This window comes from Chaetodon trifascialis, chromosome 1 (assembly GCF_039877785.1).
Source record: "Chaetodon trifascialis isolate fChaTrf1 chromosome 1, fChaTrf1.hap1, whole genome shotgun sequence".
In the NCBI taxonomy this organism is placed as follows: Eukaryota; Metazoa; Chordata; class Actinopteri; order Chaetodontiformes; family Chaetodontidae; genus Chaetodon; species Chaetodon trifascialis.
In genome coordinates this window covers 11,031,592-11,056,653 of record NC_092056.1, presented here as the reverse complement: position 1 = coordinate 11,056,653, position 25,062 = coordinate 11,031,592, and the positions used below count along the sequence as shown (strand labels likewise).

The window sequence follows — 25,062 nt, the reverse complement described above, 5'->3', positions numbered from 1 at the left end:
TTACAATGCTAACACGTTGATGTTAAGCAGGCATTTTTACCATGGTCACCATATTAGTTTGGTGTGCTAGCAAGCTACTTGCTAATGAGCACAAAACACAAAGTACATTTAAGGCGGGATTCTGACAGGAAACAAAGCATAACGTGGAGAAAAAGCATATGTTGTAAATCAGTTTTGACTGAAAGTCTGTTGAGGTTGTCTTCTCATTTCACGCTGCCTTTGTTCAGCAAATTCCTTAAACGTGTTTACATTTAAGTGGGATCACAGTTGGTTGATTTGTTTAAGGGAAATTAACAGCCAGTGAGTCAGTGTTAAAAAGTTTTTAAGCCATTCATACCGAACACTCCTTCTTATTCATGTATTTAAAAATTACATCTATCTTATTTTCAATTAAATTTGGATGAAATGTTCTTGGAGGAAACTGTTTGACAAACATTGTGCATCTGTTCTGTCACTGTCTTTGAATTGTCCCGGGGACAAAGACAACTGCTCAGGTTCTGAAAAAAGAACATTATTCAGAAACTGAAGCAAAAAACACAACTCGGTTAAACGTGGCTCCACTGCAATATGTCATTTCTTTTGTGCAAGCTGTGAATGTGAAAATCAAATGTCACACTGTGAGGGCTTTGTTTTTCTCATTGTTTGTTGTTTGCTGCACGTCAGACTCGGTTGGTTTGCTCACAGACCAGACATTTGCCTCTCACATGGGTGAGTAAACTGATAATGAACTATATGTCAAATGCTGTGCCCTCATGCCATTTTTCATCACTTTCACGTTTGCGAGTTCACATGTCTCATTTTTAAACAAAGCAAAGCACGTGTGAGGATTGAAAAGCTTTATACGTAATTGCAACTTCGAGAGGGGAAAAAAGAAAAACGAGAAAGAAACAAAGATTAAAAAAAAATGAAGACAAGACAGTAACTTTTTCATAATGGAAGTTCAACTGATTATAATTAACGTTTGTGTTTGCTGTTTTTACTATCTCATATTAGTCCATGTAATAAAATACCTGTCAGACAAACTGGTGGGAAATCCTGTCTTTTCAACATCAGTAGCATTTGCTTGGTATTTAAAGCGGCTATAATCAATATTTTTACATTAACAATGGATTAAATGCCTATGTCTGCAGTTGCTTTGAGCTCTGTGGAGCTTTTTAATATATTTCAGATCATTGTTTTTGTTTTCCGCCTGCAAGCTGACCGATTTGGTTCACTCACTGCTCTTATCAACCTCATTTCCAGTCTTCGGTAAACAAGCTCTGAAAACCCACTGTACCTGTTAGTGAGTAGCTGGTGAACATGGAGCAGCTAAAGAGAGAGACAGATATTTCCACTGGTCCAAAAAAAAGAATAAGAAAAAAAAGAAGAGTGAAAACTGGATTTATATTCGCCATGTGGACAGATGCTTGACACTGCTCTGAAAGCAGGCGAACAGGAAGACATTTTAAGTAAGGGGGGGGGTATACAAGTGTGACAACATGTATTTATAGTGCAGAACATAGGCTCTGTGGCAATGTCACTCGCGACAATGACAATGGCAACAACACACACATCGATTCACTAGGCTTTTGGAAAGTCTGTGTAACCTATCAGCCATAGCGTTCCACATCAAATTCTGCTGCCCTTCGTAGTTTTAATGATGCTGTCTGATTATAGCAACAAAGCCTTTCTGTTCCAACGGCCTGCCTGTGGGTCTATTGACAGGAACAATACGTTCATGTTTATATTCATATTATACACAATTAGAAAGCTAAGATTCACATGAATTGATAAATGCAAACCATTGCAAGATCACAACAGGAGGCACAATAAACACCAACACAAGACAAAACAGTTTTTAAAATTGACGCGACAATTTACCAATTACGCCTCTCAGTGACCCACGGATTGATAACACTAACAAAACAGTCTGGTAACATTGACAAAGGTCAAGACGATCCACTGGAGTAAAAATATTTTGTCCAAAACATGATAATAATAATTCACAGAAAGATATAGTCACCTGTAAGCATTCATTTTCAAACCTCTAGTACTAAATGCCGTTAGCATTTACAGTGATTCTGGCCACTGTTGATAAAAGTTCACCTTTCAAAACAGACCAAAACCATGTTTCTACTCCAAATGGTTCAAAAACAGCCTTCAGTTTAACACAGGAATGCTTTGGACAGAAGTTTTAGGCTCATTTTTACTGGACTGGTAACAATAACTGCTCGCCATATCAATTTAAAAAGTGATGATATGTCAGTGTTGTGTTTACAGCTTGTTTGTGCTGCCTTCAAGTGACCAAAAAAATCAGTTATTCCAGGTTTAAGGAACTAAATTGTACAAATGTGCTGTCATTAGACCTAAACGTTCATCTACATGTTTTGCAGCTGATGGTAATCATGAAGTCAAATCCCTCATTGATGGAGACCTACGTTTACTACTAGGGATCAATGAGAGAATCGTTGACAATTGATCTGTTATCAAATCGGGGACAATAAAAGACTGAGTATGCCAGGACACGAGGAACAAGTGGCAAGTGAATGATGCTGATGAAAATGTTTTTATTACACTGAAAAGCCAGCAGAAAAAGGAAATAAACAGAAAATGTGAGCATGTGCAAAAGATATTGCATGAAAAAATAGAGGGTTTAAAGATACAGAAGATTATAAATGATCGCATAATCTGGGCTGAGCTGACGATCGTGACCTGTTTCATAGTAGTTACAGTAAATCATGCGCAGCAGATAAACAAGTTCTGAGTATTCAACCTCAGAAAACTTTCTCCTGTAGGTAAAAATTCACAGAACGGCAAGGGCATACAAAGATGCATGTTTAAGATGCAAGTGGCAAAAAGACACAGAGAGAGACATACAGACTGAATGTCAATGAGGCAGATCAGGAGATCTTAAATGGTTATGGTATAGATTTATGTGTTCTGACATCCCACAGATGGTGTGAATTAGTCAGGGAGGGGGTGCCAGCACGAGGTCAAGAGAGGTGACCTGGCCTTCAGCCGGCCACTCAGAAAACCAAAGCAACAGACATGTGAAGCTGCCGCTGCAGTGCAAAAACCCAGAGGCTGCTAGAGCAGCTGTTATTGAAGCTACAGAAGCGAGAGTGCTCCCGTAAACTGCCCTAATCTCATCATCCTGAGAGATAAACAGCACTGAAAGGAGCCACAGCAGCACAAACAGACATAAAAGCAGGCAGGGTGATAGAAAAGCTACATTGATTTTGACAAAAAGGGAAAAAAAAAGAATTTTGTAAATATGAAGACACACAAAGCAGATCAAATGGGTTTCTAAATGTGTAATGATTGATTTTTGTTTTTTCATTGCCAGTAGATGATTTTGCATTTGAGACTAGCTTTCTATTAGCGGGTGCTTACTGGTAATATGAAAGATGATAAAAATAAATTATTTTGTTGAGGATTATTCAAAGGTAAAGAGTAAGGGGCGTCAGCTTTGCAAGCAGCTTTTCAAGGTTTTCAAGCCGTTTCGGTGTACCTTGAAGAACACCATGAGATACTTAATGTTCCATAAAACAAAGAAGCACAGAGAATTAGCAGATTGCCCGAGGAGACAATTACCATATGTTTGACAGAATGAGGGATGGAAACATAGATTTTAAGCAGAGAGAGACCTGACACACACAAAAAACACAGTAAATATGTAGAGATAACGAGAGAAGCTCACCTGATTGATGTGCTTCAGTTTGTCAATGATCTGATTTATTACAGGGTCGGCACCCTTCACTTTGACTTCAGGGTTGGTACTCTGAGCTTTGATCCCATTGCCCACCACACGGAGGGTGTAGCTGTGAACAAAAGACAGAGAGTCTGTGAGGATTTCCATAGATCCATCAGTCATGTTAAAGTGTATTATGAGATAAATCAGTGGTACATGTACTTTAGTATTTTTATCTTATCCTTCTACTCCAGTACACCTTTAAAGGGAAGGTTTTTGCCTTGTGATTCCCTTTATCGAGTTGAGGCCTTTTGTCATGTTTGATTTGCCTATGGGCTGTTAGCAGTTCCACCTAAGAGTTACTTCCCATCCACACTTCTCTGATGGGTTAATTTAAATGCTGGAAGCCCCAAATAGGTAAATATTTCACAAAAAAGCAAAGATTAGAAAAAAGCCTGTTAAAGAAATCATTTTTTTCTTCTGTGTTTTCCCATTGATTGGCTCACAGCCACTCAGATTTATCAATGAATGAATGAAAATATTATTAACAATGTAATTATGTCATATACAGCAATATATAGTATTATAGTATTTTTACTTTTAATACTTTAAATTAAAAGTAAAAATACTTTTAATTACGTTAAAGACGTATGTGAGATTTAATGACACCTAGTGGTGAGGTTGCAGATTGAATTAACTGAAGCTGAGCTCATTCTAAGGTAACCAAAACACAATGATTCTTATTTTTAGGTGATTATACACTAATGAAAACATAATTAACAGGCTGCACGGTGGCGCAGCAGGTAGTGCACGTGCCTCACAGCAACAAGGTTGCCGGTTCGTTTCCTGGGTCGGGCCTTTCTGTGTGAAGCTTGCATGTTCTTCCCGTGCATGCGTGGGTTTTCTCCGGGCACTGCCCATTGGGATAGGCTCCAGCACCCCCCGCAACCTCGAAAGGGATACGCGGTATAGAAAATGGATGGATGGATGAATTATGAATATTCCCCATCTCTGATCCTACACACTGGACCTTGAACTACAATTGAAAATACATTCGTATTTTGACTTTAGCAGTAGTTTAAATACAAGATTTTTGCTTTCCACTGAAAAATACGTGTCAGAAAAGCAGACTCAATCAATACTGAAAAAAGATCCATATTCTGAACTCACCCAAAGGTGATGACACCATTCATTTGAAGGCATACTTTGGGGTTAAAGTGGGATCTGTGAGGAGGCATGATTCGCCTGCACGTGCACACATGAAAGTGTGTCTCTGCAGCACTGCGAAGGCTGCATACTACATGTACTGCTTTATAAAATCCATACATCAAGGCCATTATGACCTCCCTCAGAAATGAAAGTATTAAACCACACTGTGGCTACTACATATTGAACTCAGCTATTCATTTATGATTTGTGCCTTAACATTTCAATATGTGGTATTAATCCTTGTTTTAAAGCAGTTCATTGTTGTTATAGCCTGGTAATAGTCTTCAGCTCGCCTCAAGGACTCCTCACTCTTTAGTTTCAGTACAGTCTGTCAGCTGTAATGACTCTGACCATGAAGGCCAGTGAGTGAGCACAATCCTCTCACATCTCAATCTCCAGCATATCAATTAATCAAACTAGTAGATCAAGGTAAAGTCACTCATTGTTGAAACACCTGCTTTGTGCATTGTGTGTGTGTGTGTGTGTGTGTGTGTGTGTGTGTGTGTGTGTGTGTGTGTGTGTGTGTGTGTGTGTGTGTGTGTGTGTGTGTGTGTGTGTGTGTGTGTGTTTGCAGCAGTCCTGACAGAAAGTGGACGGCACAGACCACCGTGCTGTCAGCGCAATGTCACTTTGAGCTTAAATATGTGGATTAGAGAAGTGAGAATTTAAAAAATCAGTGGCTAAAATGACTGGCAGGTGATGTTGTAGCAACTAACACAAATTGGGTGCAGTCTTCAAGCAACACAAGGTCAGAAAGAAAAAAAGTATGAATAAATAAAATGCAGGTACCATGGGTACCTAATTTATTTAAAAGAAAAGGTGGGTGGCAGAATTCAGATTTAGTCATGATGTCTGGGTCCTTGAGGTGTAATTTTGATGTTAATTTCCTACACGCCGAACCTCCTAAACGTGATTAGTTTTGGAAAAATACTGGTGCTATTCAGTGTCCTTTTTTAGTTTTTAATCAGCAGTTAGTCTGTTATGTGCACTTTTTTCTTATGAGGCTCTTTCTTCACTTTTTCTGGCCTCCGTCCTCTCCGTCGCTGCTGTGGCTGCTGTCCTTCTGGCAGCCACATCAAATGAAATATTAAAGTGAACATTTCAAATCTGGCCACAATGGCCACAACAGTGCTTTGGTAATTTAGAGAACAGATGCAGATGCCCATGGCTGTGTTCATAAAAATGCATTTGTTTAAAGGTTTATTAAAAAAAAAAAAAAAAAAAAAAAAAAAAATGTCATGTCCCTTGTTTCCTTTACACCATGTGTCATCAATTTTCTAGATAGATTCTAGATACATAAACAGGCTTCCAAACAGTGATGTGGAATCAGGAGCAGGCAAAAGCTGTTTCACATGATTTTTTTCCCTTTTGCACATGGAATTAATACATTCTTCTGCATCTGAGGAGTCTCATACTTTGCGTGGTAGGTGTGCAATTTTTCTGGGTCCATTGAGTTTGACTACACAACCTTGAAAGTGTCTTCTGTAGCCTGGATTCAAGAGAGTACATCCTTTCATAATTCCTTGATGGAAATAAAAAGATAAAGCTTTGAGAATTTTCTTCATTGTCTTCCAGCTGTGCAGCTCTTGCATAAGGCCTGTGTGCAAGCAGCAACCTCTGGGGCTGAAAAATGAAGTCAACACAAAGCCAGAAACTGCAGTTACTCCAATGGCCACCGACTGTGCCAAATAAATAAATGAGAGTACTATGACAAAAAAAAACCCTCTTGAAACAGAAGTAACATCTGCCAGCCTTTGATCAAAAATTATGTTGGTGTGTTGACCTTTCTTCAACCAAAATTGAGCAACAACATCTTCTGTTCACATGTAAGTTAGTCTGGATGTCAGAAAATGGACACATAGCGTGGGCCGACCCGCTACGTGTCATAAATTTAAGTTGGGACACTGTGTGAAACAAAAATAAAACAGAATGTTATTTGCTAATCCTTTTTGATATTTACTCAACTGAAAACAGTACAAGACAATATATTTAATGTTTTACCTCAACTTCATTGATTTTTGTGAATATCTGCTTATTTTGAATTTGATGCAGCATGTCTCAAACACGTTGGGACAGGAGCAAGTAAAGACTGGGAAAGATGTGGAATGCTCCAAAACATTAGAACATTCCACAGGTAAACAGGTTCATTGGAAACAGGTGATAGTATCATGATTGGGTATGAAAAGGGTTTCAACGAAAAGCTCAGTCGTTCACAAGCAAGGATGGAGCAAGGTTCACCACTTTGTGAACACATCATTGTATAAAGGGTGTCACTGCATGGGCTTGGGAACACTTTGTAAAACTGCTTGCAAATGATTGAAATCTGCTTTTCTTTACATTTAGCACAAAGTCCCAACGTTTGTGGAATCATGGTTGTATTGCAGAGTAACCAGGTTACTGCAGTGCATGTCAGCAAGTTCACAGGTTTCCTGCCATAACATGATTTCTCAGAATAATTCACTTTTTTCTGTGCAACTTAACACACCGATCGACCAAACTCTAAGTGTCAGAAGTGAAGGCCCTGTTCGCTCGATGCAGCAGGCCCCTGCAGCTGGAGGCTGATGCGTTTGGAATAAACTGCACCTGAACGTTGCACTGGGGCTACGATCCCACTGCCTCCAGCTCTGTTTAATCCCTGGACACAACTGCTGAGATGGAGACTGTATGTGTAAGAACTGGAATGAACATAGGCCTTGCTGGGTTTGGCATTACTACAAATTGTTTGGGGTACACCTGCTCAAAAAGATAAATATAAAAAATCAACAGTGAAGGGAGATTACTGTGTCTACTTTGACTTGCAGCCTAATCTCATAGATTGTTCATGGTTATCATAGAACACCATCCTATGTAATAAATAGCGCACAATCCACCTCTTCATGACCTTTCGTGTAGTCTTTTTCCTCATTTTTGTACAGTGTGATTAATAGCAGATTGAAGTGATTACATCAGAGCCATCTGTGCCCAGTTCCACCTAATGAAAATGTGCACGGCTGCACATCTATATATAAAAAAAACTGCACATTATAACGAAAATCTGTTATGCATTGTGAAAAACAGACATGCATGAATTTAGTGCAGTTAAACGTGGAAGAAGGTAAGAAATATCACTGGTATCAAAGCACGTACACACATGCAGGCAGCTCCTCTTGCATTCAGTAAGCAATGTGTTTCATTATGCCACTGGGATCCATAACCTGAAACACATACAATTTCTTGTAACATGCTGCAGGGCTGGCAGTGCAGCACAAAAGCTCTCCTGGGGTTGCAACACCAGAAAATAAGGGCCTGCTCCTTAAAAGGTGTCACACATAAAAAAAGAAATGTTGATCATAGTCATCATATATTCTTCAGTGTGAGTAAAAAGCACACAGAAGCATCAACCACAACCTACAACAGGATATCAAACGGCTGAGTGATTGCCTGTGTCTCTGTAGACCAGCAACAGGATCTTGTAATCCATATCCTTCTCCCCAAAGGGACGCTTGGTTTGCATCTCATCTCTGCTCACACTGCTGTTCAGCCCTAGATTGAAAATTTCAATCATTTTATTCTTGGCTCTTATCTCCATCTCGTTCAACTATATTTCTCTGTGAGTGTAAACCCCTCACGCCTGGAACAAAGAAATCTGAGGCCTTCTTTGCCTTTTTCCTTGACTTCAGGACAGAGTAGGATTGCTATGTCAAAGTAATTTATTCTGATTAGCACGACTTCTCTCCAGACATCCTCAATCCAGTGTACTGTAACACTGTGGTCAGGCATAAAATGCAGATGCAAGCTACTGTGAACAATTTGATGCTTTCTGTTTGCAATACATTTGTCTTAGGAGCATCATCTTACCTTATCCCTTTGATTAGAGAAGCCCCTTTCACACTGGACAAAAAAACCACTAACATCTGGCTTTTGTCTTCTGCGGGACAATTCATTCCCAGGTCAAATGACTCTGCAGTAGTTATTATGGGCTCCAGCTCTGATCAGCAGTGATGGAAACGTGACACCCGCGTGGACACGCTAATTTTCGCCCCTCTTCCACCAGAATGATGACACACGTTGAAGCTCTGGACATGTGTGCGGAAATATTGCCCGATATTAGACACAATGTCATCATCTTTGTCAACATCTAATAAAAGATATTAAAAAGTAACCACCATAATGTGGCCTCCATGCTGCTGTCTACTGCTCCTTTTTTCCAGCACATTGGTGATGTTGAAACAAAGTCAAACTCTTCTGTTGGCAATAGGGGAAAATCAGCATATACTTGCAAACTTTAGTTGAAAAGTGGTATCAGAAAATATCCAGAAAGACAAAACACCTGCTGAGCAAGTAGTGCACGGTGTTTTTTTCCAATGAAAAAGGCTTGCTGCTGCGGATGAAGGCGGTTCTATGAGAGCAGAGTGAAGCAGAACAGTAAAAGTTGTGGGTCGGACAGTTAAACAATGAGCTGAAACTCATGAAGGTTATGAAGCCGAGAGGAGCTTCAGATTCGTGTTCATCACTACAAGGAGCCCCTTTGACAGCCACATTGTTTTCCCACTGTCATGTCATTTGATGCATTTTTATCATAATTACAGCCACTTTAACTAATTAATACCATCATAATGGTAACTGTCACTAATGTGTGGTCATCTTTGCTGTGTTGTGTTTTCCATATTTGCTTTGCTGTCATGTGCTGTCAAATTGGTGGAGATGTTTTCTTCACTTTCTTATCTTTTGTCTATTTGCATGTTTCCTTAAGCTCTCAGGTCCACCGCCGTTTTGTATAAATTGTACTTTAAATTCACTGTCTGGCAGATTTTTTTTTTTTTATTCCCTTATTCCAAAAAAATGCTTCATCTAAAAGCAACACTTTCAAATAAAGACGGTGTTTCAATCTGCCCGTTGTCATTTCTGCAAGCAGTTCACTGATGGCTGCTGAACTTTCACATCATTTAACTCGCAGGTCACAGATTCCTGATACTGTTTTAGATGAATTAGTATGTTTCTGTCTTTGAGGTATCGATGTTGAGCTGAAGCTGAGTTTGTCAATTAATCATTGGCAGTCACCGATCTGTCTTTTGATTGTGTGTTCATATGCATAAATATGAAGGTGATGAGTAAGGCAGTGTTCATTCAAACTGAGACTGAGTTCTTACACTTTTTCAGTCTAATGTGTGAAACCAACCACTGCAAAACTGTTAAATGAGGATAAAGCAAACCACCAGGCAAGAGCCCGGTTCATTCAAAATCTAAAAACAATGTCAAATCAAGCTTTTGTGTTAAAAAAAAAAAAAAAGGAGGAATAACAACAGAAGCCAGTTGGCTGTCTAGATGCAGAAATGTATTTTTCCTGAGAGCACCTTCATCAAAATGTTATAGAGAGAGGAGTTCAGTGGCTCGGGAGATGAAGGAGGTAGACCATGCACTCTGTTCATGGATGGCTGAGTGAGAAACAAAGCATGCCTGCAGTTAGTAGGCTAGAAGGCAATACCTGCCTTCAAGTTGTCATTGAGGAAACAAAAGTCCTTCTGGCTCATTGCCGAGCGCAGAGAGGATCTGGGAGAGTCCGCCACTTCAAAGCAGCCAGTTCACTTAAAGCTCAAAAGGACAGAAAACACTTCAGGCAAGACGATGGAACATATGCAGTTTAATGTGTAAAATCAACATGAGGGCTGTGCTTCAAACAAACATCTGTTTGGTACAATAACCCAGAGTTAACATGGTAATAAGGATATTAACTCTGCAACACTGTAATTGAATAATACATCAAGACTGCAACACCCCCTGCAGTAAATAAGTGTATGTTTATATTCCACAATGTCTGCACAAGTCACAGCAATCTGTGTGGAACGTGAGCACAAATTCGGAATCAGATAAAGTAATTGACTGACAAAACTTTGGCAGACAGGTTGTAATAAGGTATTTTCATAAAGGATTATTATAATCAGGATTACAAGGTTTGCCGGTATGTGTATCTAGAACTGTGTACCTTTACTGAGAGCTGTGACAAAGAGGATAATACAACAGCAGTCAACAGTGCCTCTGGCAAAGATTTAGCTCCAAACATCACTACTGCCATGTTTGTTCCAATTACTAGGAAGCCCTGAGCCTTGAAGTTGAATTGACTTGTGCCAGGAAGAGACTATGGAATTAGCCAGACAGAGCTGTTTGAGCAAGGTGGCAGCGGTAATTAATATGGTCTGGTAGTTCGTCGGTGGGTAATGGGCATTCTGTGTCAGGAATCCGTACTTACACTGTTGTTCTGACATGTTGGGACTTATGCAGAGACAGATTAAGTACACAAAGTGAGAAACATAAAAGAAATAATGTGTAAGTGCAGTCTAATGGCTGTGAAGAAAACACCATTTTGAGGAAATGAGGAAAGATTGCCAACATCAAAGCAGACTGCATAATGGGAGCATATGATAATGGCACTGTCAGCTGGAGATGCTTACCAACTACATCCTGATGGGGACACAAAAGTATGGGAAAATAACACATTTATATCTAATTTACTAATGCTTATGCTGAGTGGGATTGTGCTTGTAGTTTGTATCTTTTTAGCCAATAGAATTTAGTCAATGATTTCATTTCATTTAACTTTTTTGTTCCAGCAACAACATTCAAAATGGCATATTTGATGTTTTTTTTCTTTTTTTTTAAGGTTTTTAAGGCCCAGAAAACCTATTTTCTAATTCTGCTTCTTACCGTGAGAAATGCAGTCTTAAATAAGCAAAAACGTTGTCCCAAAGTTGGACAATTTTAGTTATTTTCTCTCAGAGATTTCTGTGTTTGTGCTTTTTTCCCTGGGCTCTTTTCACTGATTTGAAGTGGGCGCGGTCCAGCTGGGAAAAGGTGATGTCACATCCTTCCAAGCACCAATCAGGAAACATAATGCTACATGTATTTTTATTGCATTTTCTAATCAAAATGACAAGAAAATGTTATGATTTTAAGGTCCAGTGAATGGAGTTAGTGGCATCTAGCCGTTGCAGACTGCAACATGGTGGTGCAACATGGAAGGCTCTGCGGAAGAGCCCTGGAATAAGGTTGGGGAAATATCAAGGTCAGGAAACAGGATGCACTGAGTTTTTCAATATTCAACAAAAACGCTTCCCTAACCGTGCTTTGTTTAAAAGTCTTTTACTAGTCCAATCCTGCACATGGGATGTCAGCCTCCAGTGTTTAAGCACGTGTGCATCAAAATGCCCACCTCCACCTCCTCCCCATGAATTCTCAACAGCATAAAAATGTCAAACTGTGTCTGCTAATGTCTTTTTTCTGAGATCGGTGGGTTTATGATGTGTGTGTACTCTCATAGGGTTGTTACTACGTGCTGTTTATTTGCTAATTTATTGTGTAACTGCAATGCAGTGTCCAAAACAAAGTTCCCCATGGGAACAAATAAAGTATATTGATCTTGAATCTTCCTGGGAAGAAGGCTGTCATTGAGATTTACACTGTGCTTCCACTAAAACATATATGGCAAAGCAAAGTTGTTGCATATAAACATATTTTGAAGATATAGTGGGACTATTTGATATCAGTGTGTCCACATGAATCAAATATTACATGTTTTATGCTTTGAGTTTCTCACTTGACTTCACTTCAAGTGTTTCTGACTTCAGGTTTATGTGCCCATTCGGTCTCCTTACCAGTGACACAACAGCTTAAGAGGGGCACTTTGCTAACTTGGTGTTTGTTTGTTTATTCATTCATGTTTTTTACAATGCACACTGCTTGGGGAAATTACAACAGACGCTCTTTGACGGCACAGAGCACCAAGATCCCTGCGCAAGAGGAGCTCGGTGTGAGCTGGTGGGCACTGTGCTGAAGTCAAGACATGATTTTTTTTTTTTTTTTTTTTTTCGCCACTTCTCTCAGTAACACCGTGCCACGAGCACACTTTAGTGTTAACAGTCGGTGATATGAAAGTCAATGACAGATTTCAATAATTCCATTTCAAATGGTGCAAGTGTGGAAAAACAAAGCTAATATCCATCAGCAGCTAAATGAGCACCGGCTGCTGCAAGTTCAGCTTTACTGTCTCCGGCACTGTTGTTGTTGTCGCCGTGATGTCCCCTGTGCACCATCCTCACCTTTATAGCACCAACTAAACTCTTCGTGTAGAAACCGTATATAAACAGCATTCCTCCAACCTTTTAAACACATTTACATAAACAAGTGGCAGCATATGGCGCCGCACCTCTCTTAACACTGATGACCAAAATGACACCCACCTCCCATTCACAGAAACCCATTATTAGGGTTATAAAAAGCGTGTTATATTGTGCTGATAATTTCCCTGCAAAGCTAAGTGGCACTGTGTGCATATGAGCTACTGCATCATGCACGCTGTTAATGCCAAATAGATATCAGAAGTCCTCAAATGGCAATGGAACTTTTATAACACCTCTTAAATATTTGAGTTTTATGGAAGGTAATAAGGACAAATGGAAAAGTTGGCTATCTAGGAGGGACAATGGCCCCATAAAAGCAGATGGTCACCAAAAGAGGGAATTTTTAAAGATCTTAATGCCCCATAAGGGCGATAACATTCAGAATTAAACAGATGTGGTAAGAGCAGGGCAGACAATAAAAGATTCATTAGGGCTTTTATGATATCAGTGATCAACATGTTCCTGCTGAAAATAATATTCTGCTGTATTTTCTTTACAATGCACGAGCACTGTATCATTTCCATCTGTCTTCAAGTTTTATGTGACTGCAGAGCACAAATAAATATCCCGCAGTATTTCATGCACTGATTCCTTGGTCTCAATCCAGTGCAGATTATCAAAATCATCACTGATGAAAAACATTTTCCCTCTCTGGCACAAAACGTAAGAGGCTTAGTCGTCTTCGCCATCTTCATCTATTGACCGAGCTTGTCCAAATTTCAACACCTGCTTCACGGAGACCTCAAGAAAGAACTCTAGGAGGATGATTAGGAATTTATGAGGAGTTCTGTAAACATGCATAAACAAATCAACAAGCCTTGAGCAACACCCTTATTCCCTGGCTATCAAATAGTGGAGGCAGCGAGGATGTCAGGTTTAAAGTAAACACTTAAGCAATGATTGGACTTCCTCTCATGCTGTTTCATAACAAGGCATCTATGCAGCCCAGCAGAGGAGCCAAAGGAACACAAATAGATTGCTGCGCCACACTTGTGCTCTGATATTTAGGCGGGATATTATCATGTAATTTGTCCATGCAATGCTCAGCAGTGCTGCAACCCTCACTGTCTGTAAATTATCAGTCCTTTACTTTCAAAGGTATGAGCAGCAGGAAGCCCATAATTTCCACAGCCATTTAAGATACACAGAGGTAATACCCCGCAGATCCGTACCCTTTTAATCCCATGTTGGCAGTGGCTTATTGTTCTTATTTTCACCAGTTTTTTATTTTTAATTGTTGGACGATAGGTCATACAGAGGACTCATCCAGGACTTAGTGGACTGGTGCCAGCAGAACCACCTCCTGATTAATGCTGGAAAAACCAAGGAGCTGGTTGTGGACTTCCATCAGCGCCCGCACTCTCCCCCATCACCAGTGAACATCCAGGGAAGGGACATTGAGATGGTATCTTATAAGTACCTGGGTCTGAACAACAAACTGGACTGGACTCATAACAGCACTGCATTTTATAACAAAGGACAGAGCAGACTCTATCTGCTCAGGAGGCTGAGGTCTTTTGGGGTGCGGGGGGGGCACTCCTGAAGACCTTCTATGACTCTGTTGTGGCCTCTGCCTTGTTCTATGGAGTAGTCTGCTGGGGGAGCAGCATCACAGCAGCTGACAGGAAGAGGCTGGACAAACTCATCAGGAAGGCCAGCTCTGTCCTGTGATGCCCCCTGGAACTGGTGGAGGAGGTGGGGGAGAGGAGGATGACAGCCAAGCTGTCCTCCATGACAGTCAATGACTCCCATCCCCTCCAACACATACTCACCACACTGAGGAGCTCCATCAGTGACAGGATGCTACATCCAAAGTGTGTGAAAGAGCAGTATTGCAGGTCATTCCTTCCTGCAGCAGCCAGACTGCACAACAAAAACTGCTCCAAGTAATCTGTGCAATAATCTGTGCAATAATCTGTGCAATAACCTGCGAAATAATCTGTGCAATACTACCGGTACATAACAGTCTGTAAATACTATTTTTAATTTTTGTAACGATGACGTTTTTCGTTTTCTTTTTATCCCTCCCTTTTGTATATACTTGTTGTGTTTAACTTGCATGCACTTGTTATACTATTCTATCCACTTTATTGGTGCTGCTGTGAACTGGAATTTCCCCATCACGGGACAAATTTAAAAAAAAAAAAAAGGAATAATGAACTAGCACCACAATGTAAAAATAATCCATTACAAGTAAATAAAGGTACTCGTGATACATTAACATGTACACGGCAACATCTATTTCGTGCTCTTGCTGTGATAGAAAGAAGAGAAATCCGTCACTCAACCATAAATTAAAACCTTGGCCATAGGCATCGAGCATAAATCCAGCTCAAATGTTAAATCACAGTCACATAAGGCCCTTTAACAAAGTAGTGATTAGAACAGCCGCCCTCAAGCAAGCACAAACTAAAAAAGTGTAAAGATAATGGGGAAAAATATGAATGGAAGAAACCTTGGGAGCGATAAGAAAAGCAGGAACTCCTTAAAGGATTAGCTTCAGATGTTTTCAAGTTTATCTTGCTCTCTTGCCTTATGTATGTTGAGAGAGTTACTGGTCGCCATCATCATTCCTGCTCTCGGGCCATGAAGAGATGCTATGCCAACGTGACTGCACTGTATGAAATATACAGCACCCCACACCCAGAAAAGTTCAGCCAAATCTAAAATGAGGCTTTAGCTCCCTTAAAGAAGCTGCAATCAATATATTTAGATTTCATTTTCTAGATTTCATAATATCAATCAATGACAACATGAAAACAATGTGACAACATGAAAGGAGTGGCTAGTAGTGATGAACCTACAGAGAATCATCACCAGAATCTGCAGCTTGCCTCAACTTCATAGAGCTTTTTGAGTTTCAGCTCATTGTTTTGATGTCCAAATCACAATTTTACTGTTTTGGTTCATTCGCATCACTCTCAGAGTTGGATTGTCAGGTTCAGGCAGCTGTTCTGCAAAATCTACAAATCCAGAGTTAAAGGAAAGCGAATATTGAACTCACATCCATCAGGTGGCCACAAACGTGACTTCAAATGAGAGATAATGTTGCTCCAAACTGCAAGATGTCTAAATAAGCAACTGCTGGCAAACGAGTTCACTATATCAACTTAAAAGGTGCTGATATGTGTTCTCAGCTTGAAAAAAAAAAATCAGGTAATTTTTCATTTCTTTTTATACTACTGTAGATGCGACGTCTGTGAAAGTCTTCACACCTACAGTACATGATGATGAGGACACAGATGTGCATTAGTTAGATCTGAAGTTATCCAGGTCACATGGGTACGTATCCTGCTCGATGTGTAGGTTTATTGCGGATCTTGCGTACTTGAAATAAAAGAAAACATCCAACTACCGGGAAGTCTTCCTTTGCCACGGCTCAGCGAGGAAACACTTTCCAGGATGTAATTTCATACTAGAAGAAAATACAGCGTTGGAGGACATCCACGTGATCTGTCTAATTCTGATGTCTGGTATTAGCTTCAGCTGAACTTTTGAATGCACTGTTCCACAGAATGAGGTCTGCCCCTGTCCCTTACATCAGTATAAGCTCGCGACAGTTTTGTATTATAATACAGCTGAGAAAAACCAGACCTGTCCTGAGACCTGAGATGAGGGTTATACTGAATAAGCACTGCTCCGCATGCAGGATGTGATGCGCCGCACTAATTCAAGGTCCCACAGAGACGCCACCAAGGCCCAGTTTAAAGCTCCAGGATGTACCATGTGGAGGCTTTTTCGTCCTCACATCTCTGATTATTTCACCACAGCTGGCAGGAATAAGTCGCCACATCTGCTGTTTCTCCTGCCACAGACACTGTGATCCACCACGCCGTCACTACACCTCTGAGAAAACAGATCCGCAGCAGTAAACAACACATTTGCAGAGGGGACCAAAATACCAACAGTCTAATCACCCCAGTGAAGCTGTTTGTGGATATTTGTTCTCAGCCCCATTCTTCTTTTCACTCAGCCTAACAGCGGCTGAATGGGCCAAAGTGAAAAAACTGCTGCTGATGGTAAAGAAGCTCATAAACCTCCCGCTGGCTCTCCAAAGCTCCGAGGTGAGTGACAGCTACAAAACACCAGTGAGAGTGAGTCGCATTCACCGAATTTAAAAGAATGACAGTCATCAATGGGGGGCAAACAAGTGCAGCGGCAGAGAGGCAACCTCTGCAAAGAGTGGGTGGAAATGTTGTTTTGTTCTAATATCAGTCCTCTGTGAATTTTATATTGGTTATTAATATGCATGATACATTCAAAAGGAGATGTTTCGTATATTACATCCTCCCTCACTGATATGAATAGGGTGGACAAAATAATAAGGACACTTACTGTGAATGAGTAACATGATACAATTGCAGCAGTAGAAGTTTGACCATGGTGGTCTAGTGGTTAGGATTCACCACCGCGGCCTGGGTTCGATTCCCAGTCAGGGAACATTCCCTCTCCCAAACTTCCCCTATGGAGGATTAATAGCTGAGAATCCACCTTGCCAGGCTTGAAGCTCTGAGATTTTGACAACACAGTGCTTCAGACCAATCAGCAGGCGTGATTTAAGAAGCGACTATTAGCTCAATAACAACAGTGGCGGCTCCTAAACAGGAGCACATATATGCTGCTATAGCATCAGTTCTGTCAGGATTGGAGAGTATTTCTTAATTGAAAGAAGAGGAAAAAACAGCACTGAAGACTCGATTACATCATGTGGTTCATCCATCCACTTGACAAGCATTTTTTCAAAGCGCCTGCCCTTTTACAAGCACTGTCCATGAACTTCCTAGAAGGCTCTGTGAAACAAACCATGTGGTGCAGCAGCTCAGTTGAATTTTAGTTTCAACAGAAACTGAACATTATGAGCAGGTAAACCTGCGTAACCACTGTTAAGCCACCTTGCCAAATCTGACGTAGCATATATGTAGCTCCCCCTGGGCATGAATGCACATACTGCAGCACTTCACATCACATCACCTGTTACTGCACTGAGTCTGGGCTCCCTGTCACAATTTTTACTTCACATTCTAAGATCGCTCATTTTGCTCTGTGTTTCGACTTTGAGACAGCTGTATGGAGCGACCATTGAGTCATCACTCACTCGTGCTACGCTGGAAGTAAAAAAGCATCCCACGATTTTGAGAAAGTGTTAAAAGAAAGAAAAAAAAAAACACGCATTCAGAGGCAGCCCAGGAGTCTGGTGATGTTGACACGTGTACAAATTCAAAGCAGGAGGCAGGAAAAACTGTCCAAGTTGGATCTAGATGATTTTCTGCTCTGGTAAATATTGCTTAAGGCACAGTCTGTAATCCAAATGTAAACAAAAGGGCAGCCCCACTGACAGAATTTCAAACACGACACTGAAACCTGCTAGAAAATGGCTGACGGATCTTGTAATACAAGGACTAACACTACACAACAAACTGTTGTTTTCTCATGGCGTGAACAGGTTGTACATCAGCGGTTGTCGTAAACACAGCCGTAAAATTGTAGTTTCTGTTAAGATGAACCGACCTAAAACTCACAAACCGCTGATTATGAGTCAAACTGTTGGCTTCATGAAGCAGCTTTCAGTCTAAACACATCAGTCAGCTTTGCTGTTTTCATATACTCTAAACATCTAAAATCAAGACCATAAGCACTGTTTGAACAGAGATTGTTTTTCCGACATACAGACTGAGACGTCCATACATCCATCATGGCCCTCATAGCCGTGATAGCGGTGCTGAGATGGGTTTTATTTACCACAGCAGCCCTCATTATAACCTTCAGGACGTAGGATTTATTAGAGGGCTGTTAACAGGCTGAAAACAAAGTGAATGTTGGAGCGAAAGAGATAAATTAGAACAGCATTGTTTCACATTTTACTTGCATGTCATATCACAAATCTGTCTTGAGAGACAGTCAAACTGCTGTCTCAGTCAATTTTATAGGTGAATGATCGCATACTGTTGAGTCTCTCCTTTCATCCTCTGATGGGCTTATCTGTGTTTGTGTTTCCACGCGGTATCTCCCCACACTCGTCTCTGCACGGCCGATCACATGAGAACAATGCAACTGCAAAACCGTACCCCTCACCGCTCGGACGGCCCTGCAGACATCTATTGCTGCCGCACCGTCCACCACAATTGCGCCTTCCTCTCAATCTCCCTCTGTTTGATGCAGTCACTATGCTTTCCCCTCAGGTGTGGCTCCTTGTTTTAACTTGCTTTTGCACTGAAGGAAATATTCAACAAAAGGCAGCCTTCTGGATGCTGTGCTCACAGCCGCAGCACATTCATCCTCTTTAAACAACACATCTATTCATTTAAAGAGGGGTGAGAAGTGATGTGCGTACAGTAAACAAACAAGCGCAGTCACCAAAAAAAAAAAAAAAAGAGGAAGAAAACGTTGATGCATGAGCTTTTGGAGCTAATTTAGTATTAGCATATTCAACAAAACATCAACAAACAGCCTGTGCTGTTTCGCACCATTTTACAAAGTAAGATTAAAGCTACATGTTTATTCATTTAAAGAGCACAAATTGGGCTGATCCTTATTAGCACAAACTATGATATGCTTCCTTGTTGATTATAGACTTGAGGGGGGAAAGTAATTCATCTTCCCACTGTCAGCCGTATACAAACAGGCCTGCTCTGCACACTCAGTGAAGCTCATCATAATCTATCGGAAAGAGATTGTGCTTTATCCTGCACCACAACTTCTCAGTTACATTATATGAAGCACTTAACAATACCTCCGCTTTATGAGCTCGAAACTGCCTACACGTTCAGAAATACCACTTCATGCCAGCGGTTTGATGGGTTAATTTATTTCGTCATTTTTTAAAATAACAAGTCCCTGGGTTGGCCGTGAAGTTTCGTGATTATCATCTGTCCTGCTACCGTGCTTTAACAACATGCCCTCACCGCTGGGAACAGCGATTAAGATTCAGTCCATTCTCAAAGAGACTAATTTACCGCTGCCACAAGGTTCTTTTACGACACTGTAGTGTCAGTGTAATTTAAATGTCAAAACAATGCCTTGACTGTTATTTCACTTTGGAGGGCAAAATCATTTGCTTCAGAGTGACAATTAATTCTAATTCTACAAGCTTGACCCGAAGTGTAAATTTAATTATAACAGAACTTTTACAATATTACTTGTTTCAGATTAAGTTAATACGAGAGGACCACCCATGTGACACTCCTATGCTGCTAGGAGTCAAAGTATGGAGTCCAAAGATACTGTATGATTAAGTGTTGTAATTGTTACACACTTGGTCACAAAGGGACTCCCAGGCATGCAAGTCTAAAATAATTCCTTTAATTACGTTCTCTGCTTCTGGAAATACATGAACACGAGCACATCAACATAATGTGTGAGTGCATTTTGCAGGCTGTTTAGGTGTACTGACTGCCTGGTGCTATAGTTATTCACATCCATTTTTGAACTTGCACAAAACATAAAATGCATGTTCAGTGAGTGCAATGTTCAAACTGGGGTCAAATTCCTTGTATGTGCACACACACTAGGCCGATAAAGCTGATTCTGAAATGTCTGTTTACACTATAACACTCACACAACCTGTTTTCTACGAGACAACAGGTGGTTAGACTACTGAGCTCCTCATTAGCTCTGTTCCACACGACACTGTTTCATTTAACTTGCAAAACATAAATCTCCTATTTGCATTACCAATAGTCTGTAACTCTTACACATGCATTCCACATCTGCATCACTATTTTTGTATATTTTTGCATCACTATGGCTCACCTGGAAATACAGTAACACAAGCACATCAACATAACGTGACTGCATTTTGCAGGTTGTTTAGGTCTGGTGAATAACTCATGTGCCCTGTGGCATCTTAACCAAAAGACCCCCAAGCTGCCCCAAAGTGCCTATGTGAGCTTCACTCACTGTGACCATTAATTCACCTACTAGAATATTACACATTATGAGTGCAAGTGCCCCGCAATCGACTGGCGACCGGTTCAGGATGTACCCTGCCTTTCGCCCAATGACAGCTGGGATAGGCTCCAGCCCCCCCTGCAACCCCGAAAGGGATAGTCGGGTATAGACAATGGGTGGATGGATGGAGTGCAACAAGTAATAATATCTCCAAACAAGAAAAATAATACACGAAAATGAGGGGTGGTGTCCTGTGTCCATTAATATGCCCCACATTACTTTGGGTCCCACATAATTAATCAATTATTTGGTATTTACATCAACCCGCTTTGTTTGCTTATCCAATTAAATTTCTCTAAATAACTTCCAGTGTAGGAATGAACAACAGAAATATGTCAGTGGACATCAAATCAGTCAGTCCTTTTTTTGTTTATTCAGCCCAAAAGCTGAATAAACAGCCTCAACTACTTAGACCCTCAATTCAGATTAGAAAATATTAGATTTCATTAGTTAATGTTATTAACCCCCACTCAAAGAAAGGAGATACTAGTCAGAGGGGTCACAGCAGACAATGGCTACAACAACACGCTGTAAAAAATCACCATTAAAATTTCCCAAAATTCAAGGTGACATATTCAGATGGCTTGTTTTGTATCGACCAACAGTTTCATGACGAATGTGACGAAGGAAAGCTCCACATTCGCACACTCAAGAAGCTGAAACAAATGTTTGACATTTTTTGCCTGAAAAGCTAACATGATTCATCCATTGGCAAAACAGTTGCAGATTAATTTCCTGTTGATCGACTAAGCGTTTAATCGACTAATCTTTTAAGCTCCAGACAAAAACCTCAAAAATTATGTCAAAAACGCACCCCGTACCGCAGTAAACAATCACATTTCGCATGCCACTGAAAGGTGTCACAGCCGTGGGCTCAAAGACTTTCTAAATCACTCTGTGCAGCATCTTGGCATCTGTAAGTGCTCACTCAACACACTGAAAAAGCCTTTAAAAAGAGGGGGGGGGAAGAAACTTCAGGAAGAAGCTACCAAGCGATTCCCAAAGCATGAAGTTAGGTGTTACAGAAGTGTTGTAATGAGAATTTATCTCATTTTATAACAAAAAAAAAACGTTGCCTGTGCAATTCTGTAAAACGTCAGAGTGACGAATGGAGCGTGCAGCGTATTTGGTTTTGCTCGTCTTTGACTGAAGCAGGTTTCCAGGCTATGCAGCGAGCAGCGGCGCTAATCTTCTCAACCTCTTCACACTTCTTCAGCTTGTGTCAACAGCACTGTGAGTCAGTTAGCCATTCATATGCTGCTACAGATGGTCTCATCTCTCTTCTTCAGCTCAGCTGCTGACATGATTCATGGGGCTCTGTGTCTTGATTTAGGGTCTCTTTCATATTTCTTCTCGCCCACAGCAGAGAAGCATTTCTCTAAGATACCCCTGAGGCAATGACCCTGGTCTGCCTGGCCTGTCTGCCTGCCTGAGAGGAAAAAAAAAAGCTCTGCTGGGCCAAACTGGGCACACACATACACACACACACACACACACACACACACACACATATATACTGTATATATTATCCACATATAAGCTGATGTGAGATCACATGGGCAAAGGCAAGTCAAAGTCTCTTTGTCTTTTCTCCTAAACACAAACTGTGCTTTACAATCAGCAACAAAATTCTACACAAATAAGCAAATCAGCACTCGTTCTTTGCAGCAGTCAAGGTCTCAGCCGTCTCGTTAACAAAGGAGAAAGCAGACCACTCAACTCTTTACTTTTCCGCTGCTGCCATCGCTGTCACTGCTGTTATTTCCACTCCCAAAGTCAACTGAATAAGCACGTCACTAAAAATTAAAGCAGCAGTCACCTGCAATTGTTTTTCCACTCAATCTACCTTTGTTGAATTTGTTTAACAACATTTCCCTTCTATCTGGAGTCAAAATTTTCCTGCAATTTAGTCTCTGTGGGATTCAGATTGCCCTGTCAGAAAGGACTATAATGAAAGGCTGTGGGCACCACTTCCTTATCGCTACCAGTAAATTACTTCGGGATCAGATACCTAGGCTGCCAGGCTCACAGAAAGTCCACTCCCCAGACAGAGAGAGAAACAGAGAGGGAGACAGCAAAGGAGGAGAGAGAGAGGAAAAAAGTGTCAAGACATGACAAGAAGAGGAGAGTATCCCCGTGGAGACTGATAGTTTCAGCTGCTCTCAAAGGTCATCTGATGTTATCTGAAGATCATCTTCAGCCACCAACGCTCCCTTTTTTACACTCCACTCGACAGCCAGAGTCAAGCGACTGTCAATCAAAGCTTTCATAACCTGCATCTACAACAAAGAGGCTTTCTCTTCCAAACGTAATCAATGCTAAAGACAACTCTCACTCATGTATAAACACCAGCGCCGAACAAAATGACTGCAAGAATAAAGAACAAGCATCGCCTGCAGGTGTTTGTAAAACATCCCTTGCGAGTTCTGTTTCGTTGGACTGTTTGACAAAAAGAATATAGCAAAGAAATGTACTCGTTTATAATATACACTGATGAATAGGGAAAAATAAAAAGGAAACCCACTGCCAAGCCAGAACAAGTGGTGCTCAGTCATTTCTACTGCTACCAGCAAATTATGCAGGGTTGTAACTAGTGTTGTTTTCCTTAACAAAAATAATGACTAAATATCGTCGTCAACGAACCTTTATCATGTGACGAAAACGAGACGAGACGCAAGGTAAATGCTGGTCATGTGACAATAACTAGAATTAAATAAACAATGCAATATTGTTGACGAATAAATGAATGATTACTAAATGTGGTTTATAAAATAAAAACTCTGCTAAAATGTCTCTTCATTTTCGTTTAGTTTGCAGTATTTCTGTTTCCTGTGTTTCACTTCAGCGGCTGCATCAGGTCGCACTGCGCAATCGCAGCGACTTCACTTCCTCAATCCCCACTCACGGCGTTATTTAGAAGATGCAGCGTTAACAACAGACAGCTGACTAAGAGAACGGGACCGATGGCCGGCCAGCCGGCTTTGCTTGGTAAAATAAGTATGTTGTAAATTCAAATCAGAGCGTCTTCATGTCTGGAATGGATGTATTCTTGAGTCTATAAGCTAACAATATAATAATAAGACAACCTTGTTTGACTTGTGAAATGGGTTTGACTAAAAGAAAACTTTGGTTTCGTCTATACTATGAGGTACCTATACTATATTGACTGGGTTAAATAGAATTGCATTACTAAAAAGAGACTAAAATACGATTTTCATTGACTGAACTAGACTACAATGTCATCAGTTTTCATCGATTAAAACTAAAGTAGTCACGGATAATTCTGACTAAAATAAGACTAAAATGCTCAGACTTTTAGTCGACTGAAACTTGACTAGACTAAAAAGAGAATGAACGTGACTAAAACTAATAAAAACCAAAATGACAGCTTGACACAAAGACTAGACTAAGACTAAAACTAAAACAGGCCGCCAAAAACAACACCAGTTGTAACTAACAATTACAATAGTGTGTCGTTTAGTCCAACCAAGCGTCCAAAACCCAAATATTCCATTCAATACCAGAGAGGATTGAGACAAACAAAAGATAATCACAATTTCTCTTTGCTTTTTGATTAAAAATAATAAAACCACAGAAAAAATGTACTTATGATTAATTGATCATTGATGCTGATGATGATGATTGATTGCTGTGACTCATCATTTAATTGATTTATTTTTTCAGCTCTAACATGATGTGTGACAAAAGGTGTACACGACAAACTAAAAAAAAACACACAAGGTCCGACATGACAAACCAATCTGACAACCAGCTGTGATTAAAAGTTACATTTTTAACGCAGGTATTTAACACCAAACCTGCTTCATCAATCATTGGAATTAGTCGACGTTTTATCAGTGAGGTGACCCACTGAACATGAACCGGAAATGATTCTTTGGTTTGGGATGATTATTAAAATCTATGATACACAAAGTCTGAAATTACAATTCACATTAAGGCTGATTAGTAATCAATAAGTCAGAAAAAGATTCTCTACTCTAGTTCTGCTTTTAAAATGTGAAGATTTGCAGCTTCTTTGGGCTTCATTGGCTAAATATATTTGAATTTTAGGCTGGCAATTTG

General features: G+C 40.3%; 1 protein-coding gene across 1 annotated transcript in view; it reads right to left on the bottom strand.

The window, feature by feature from the left end:
- The window catches only part of gpc5a (glypican 5a), a 126,466-nt gene that overhangs the window by 62,893 nt on the left and 38,511 nt on the right, over positions 1-25,062 (bottom strand). The window contains exon 7 of the mRNA XM_070964692.1: positions 3,680-3,800. Coding sequence (XP_070820793.1) covers positions 3,680-3,800 — 121 coding nt within the window. The remainder of the gene's footprint in view (positions 1-3,679; positions 3,801-25,062) is intronic.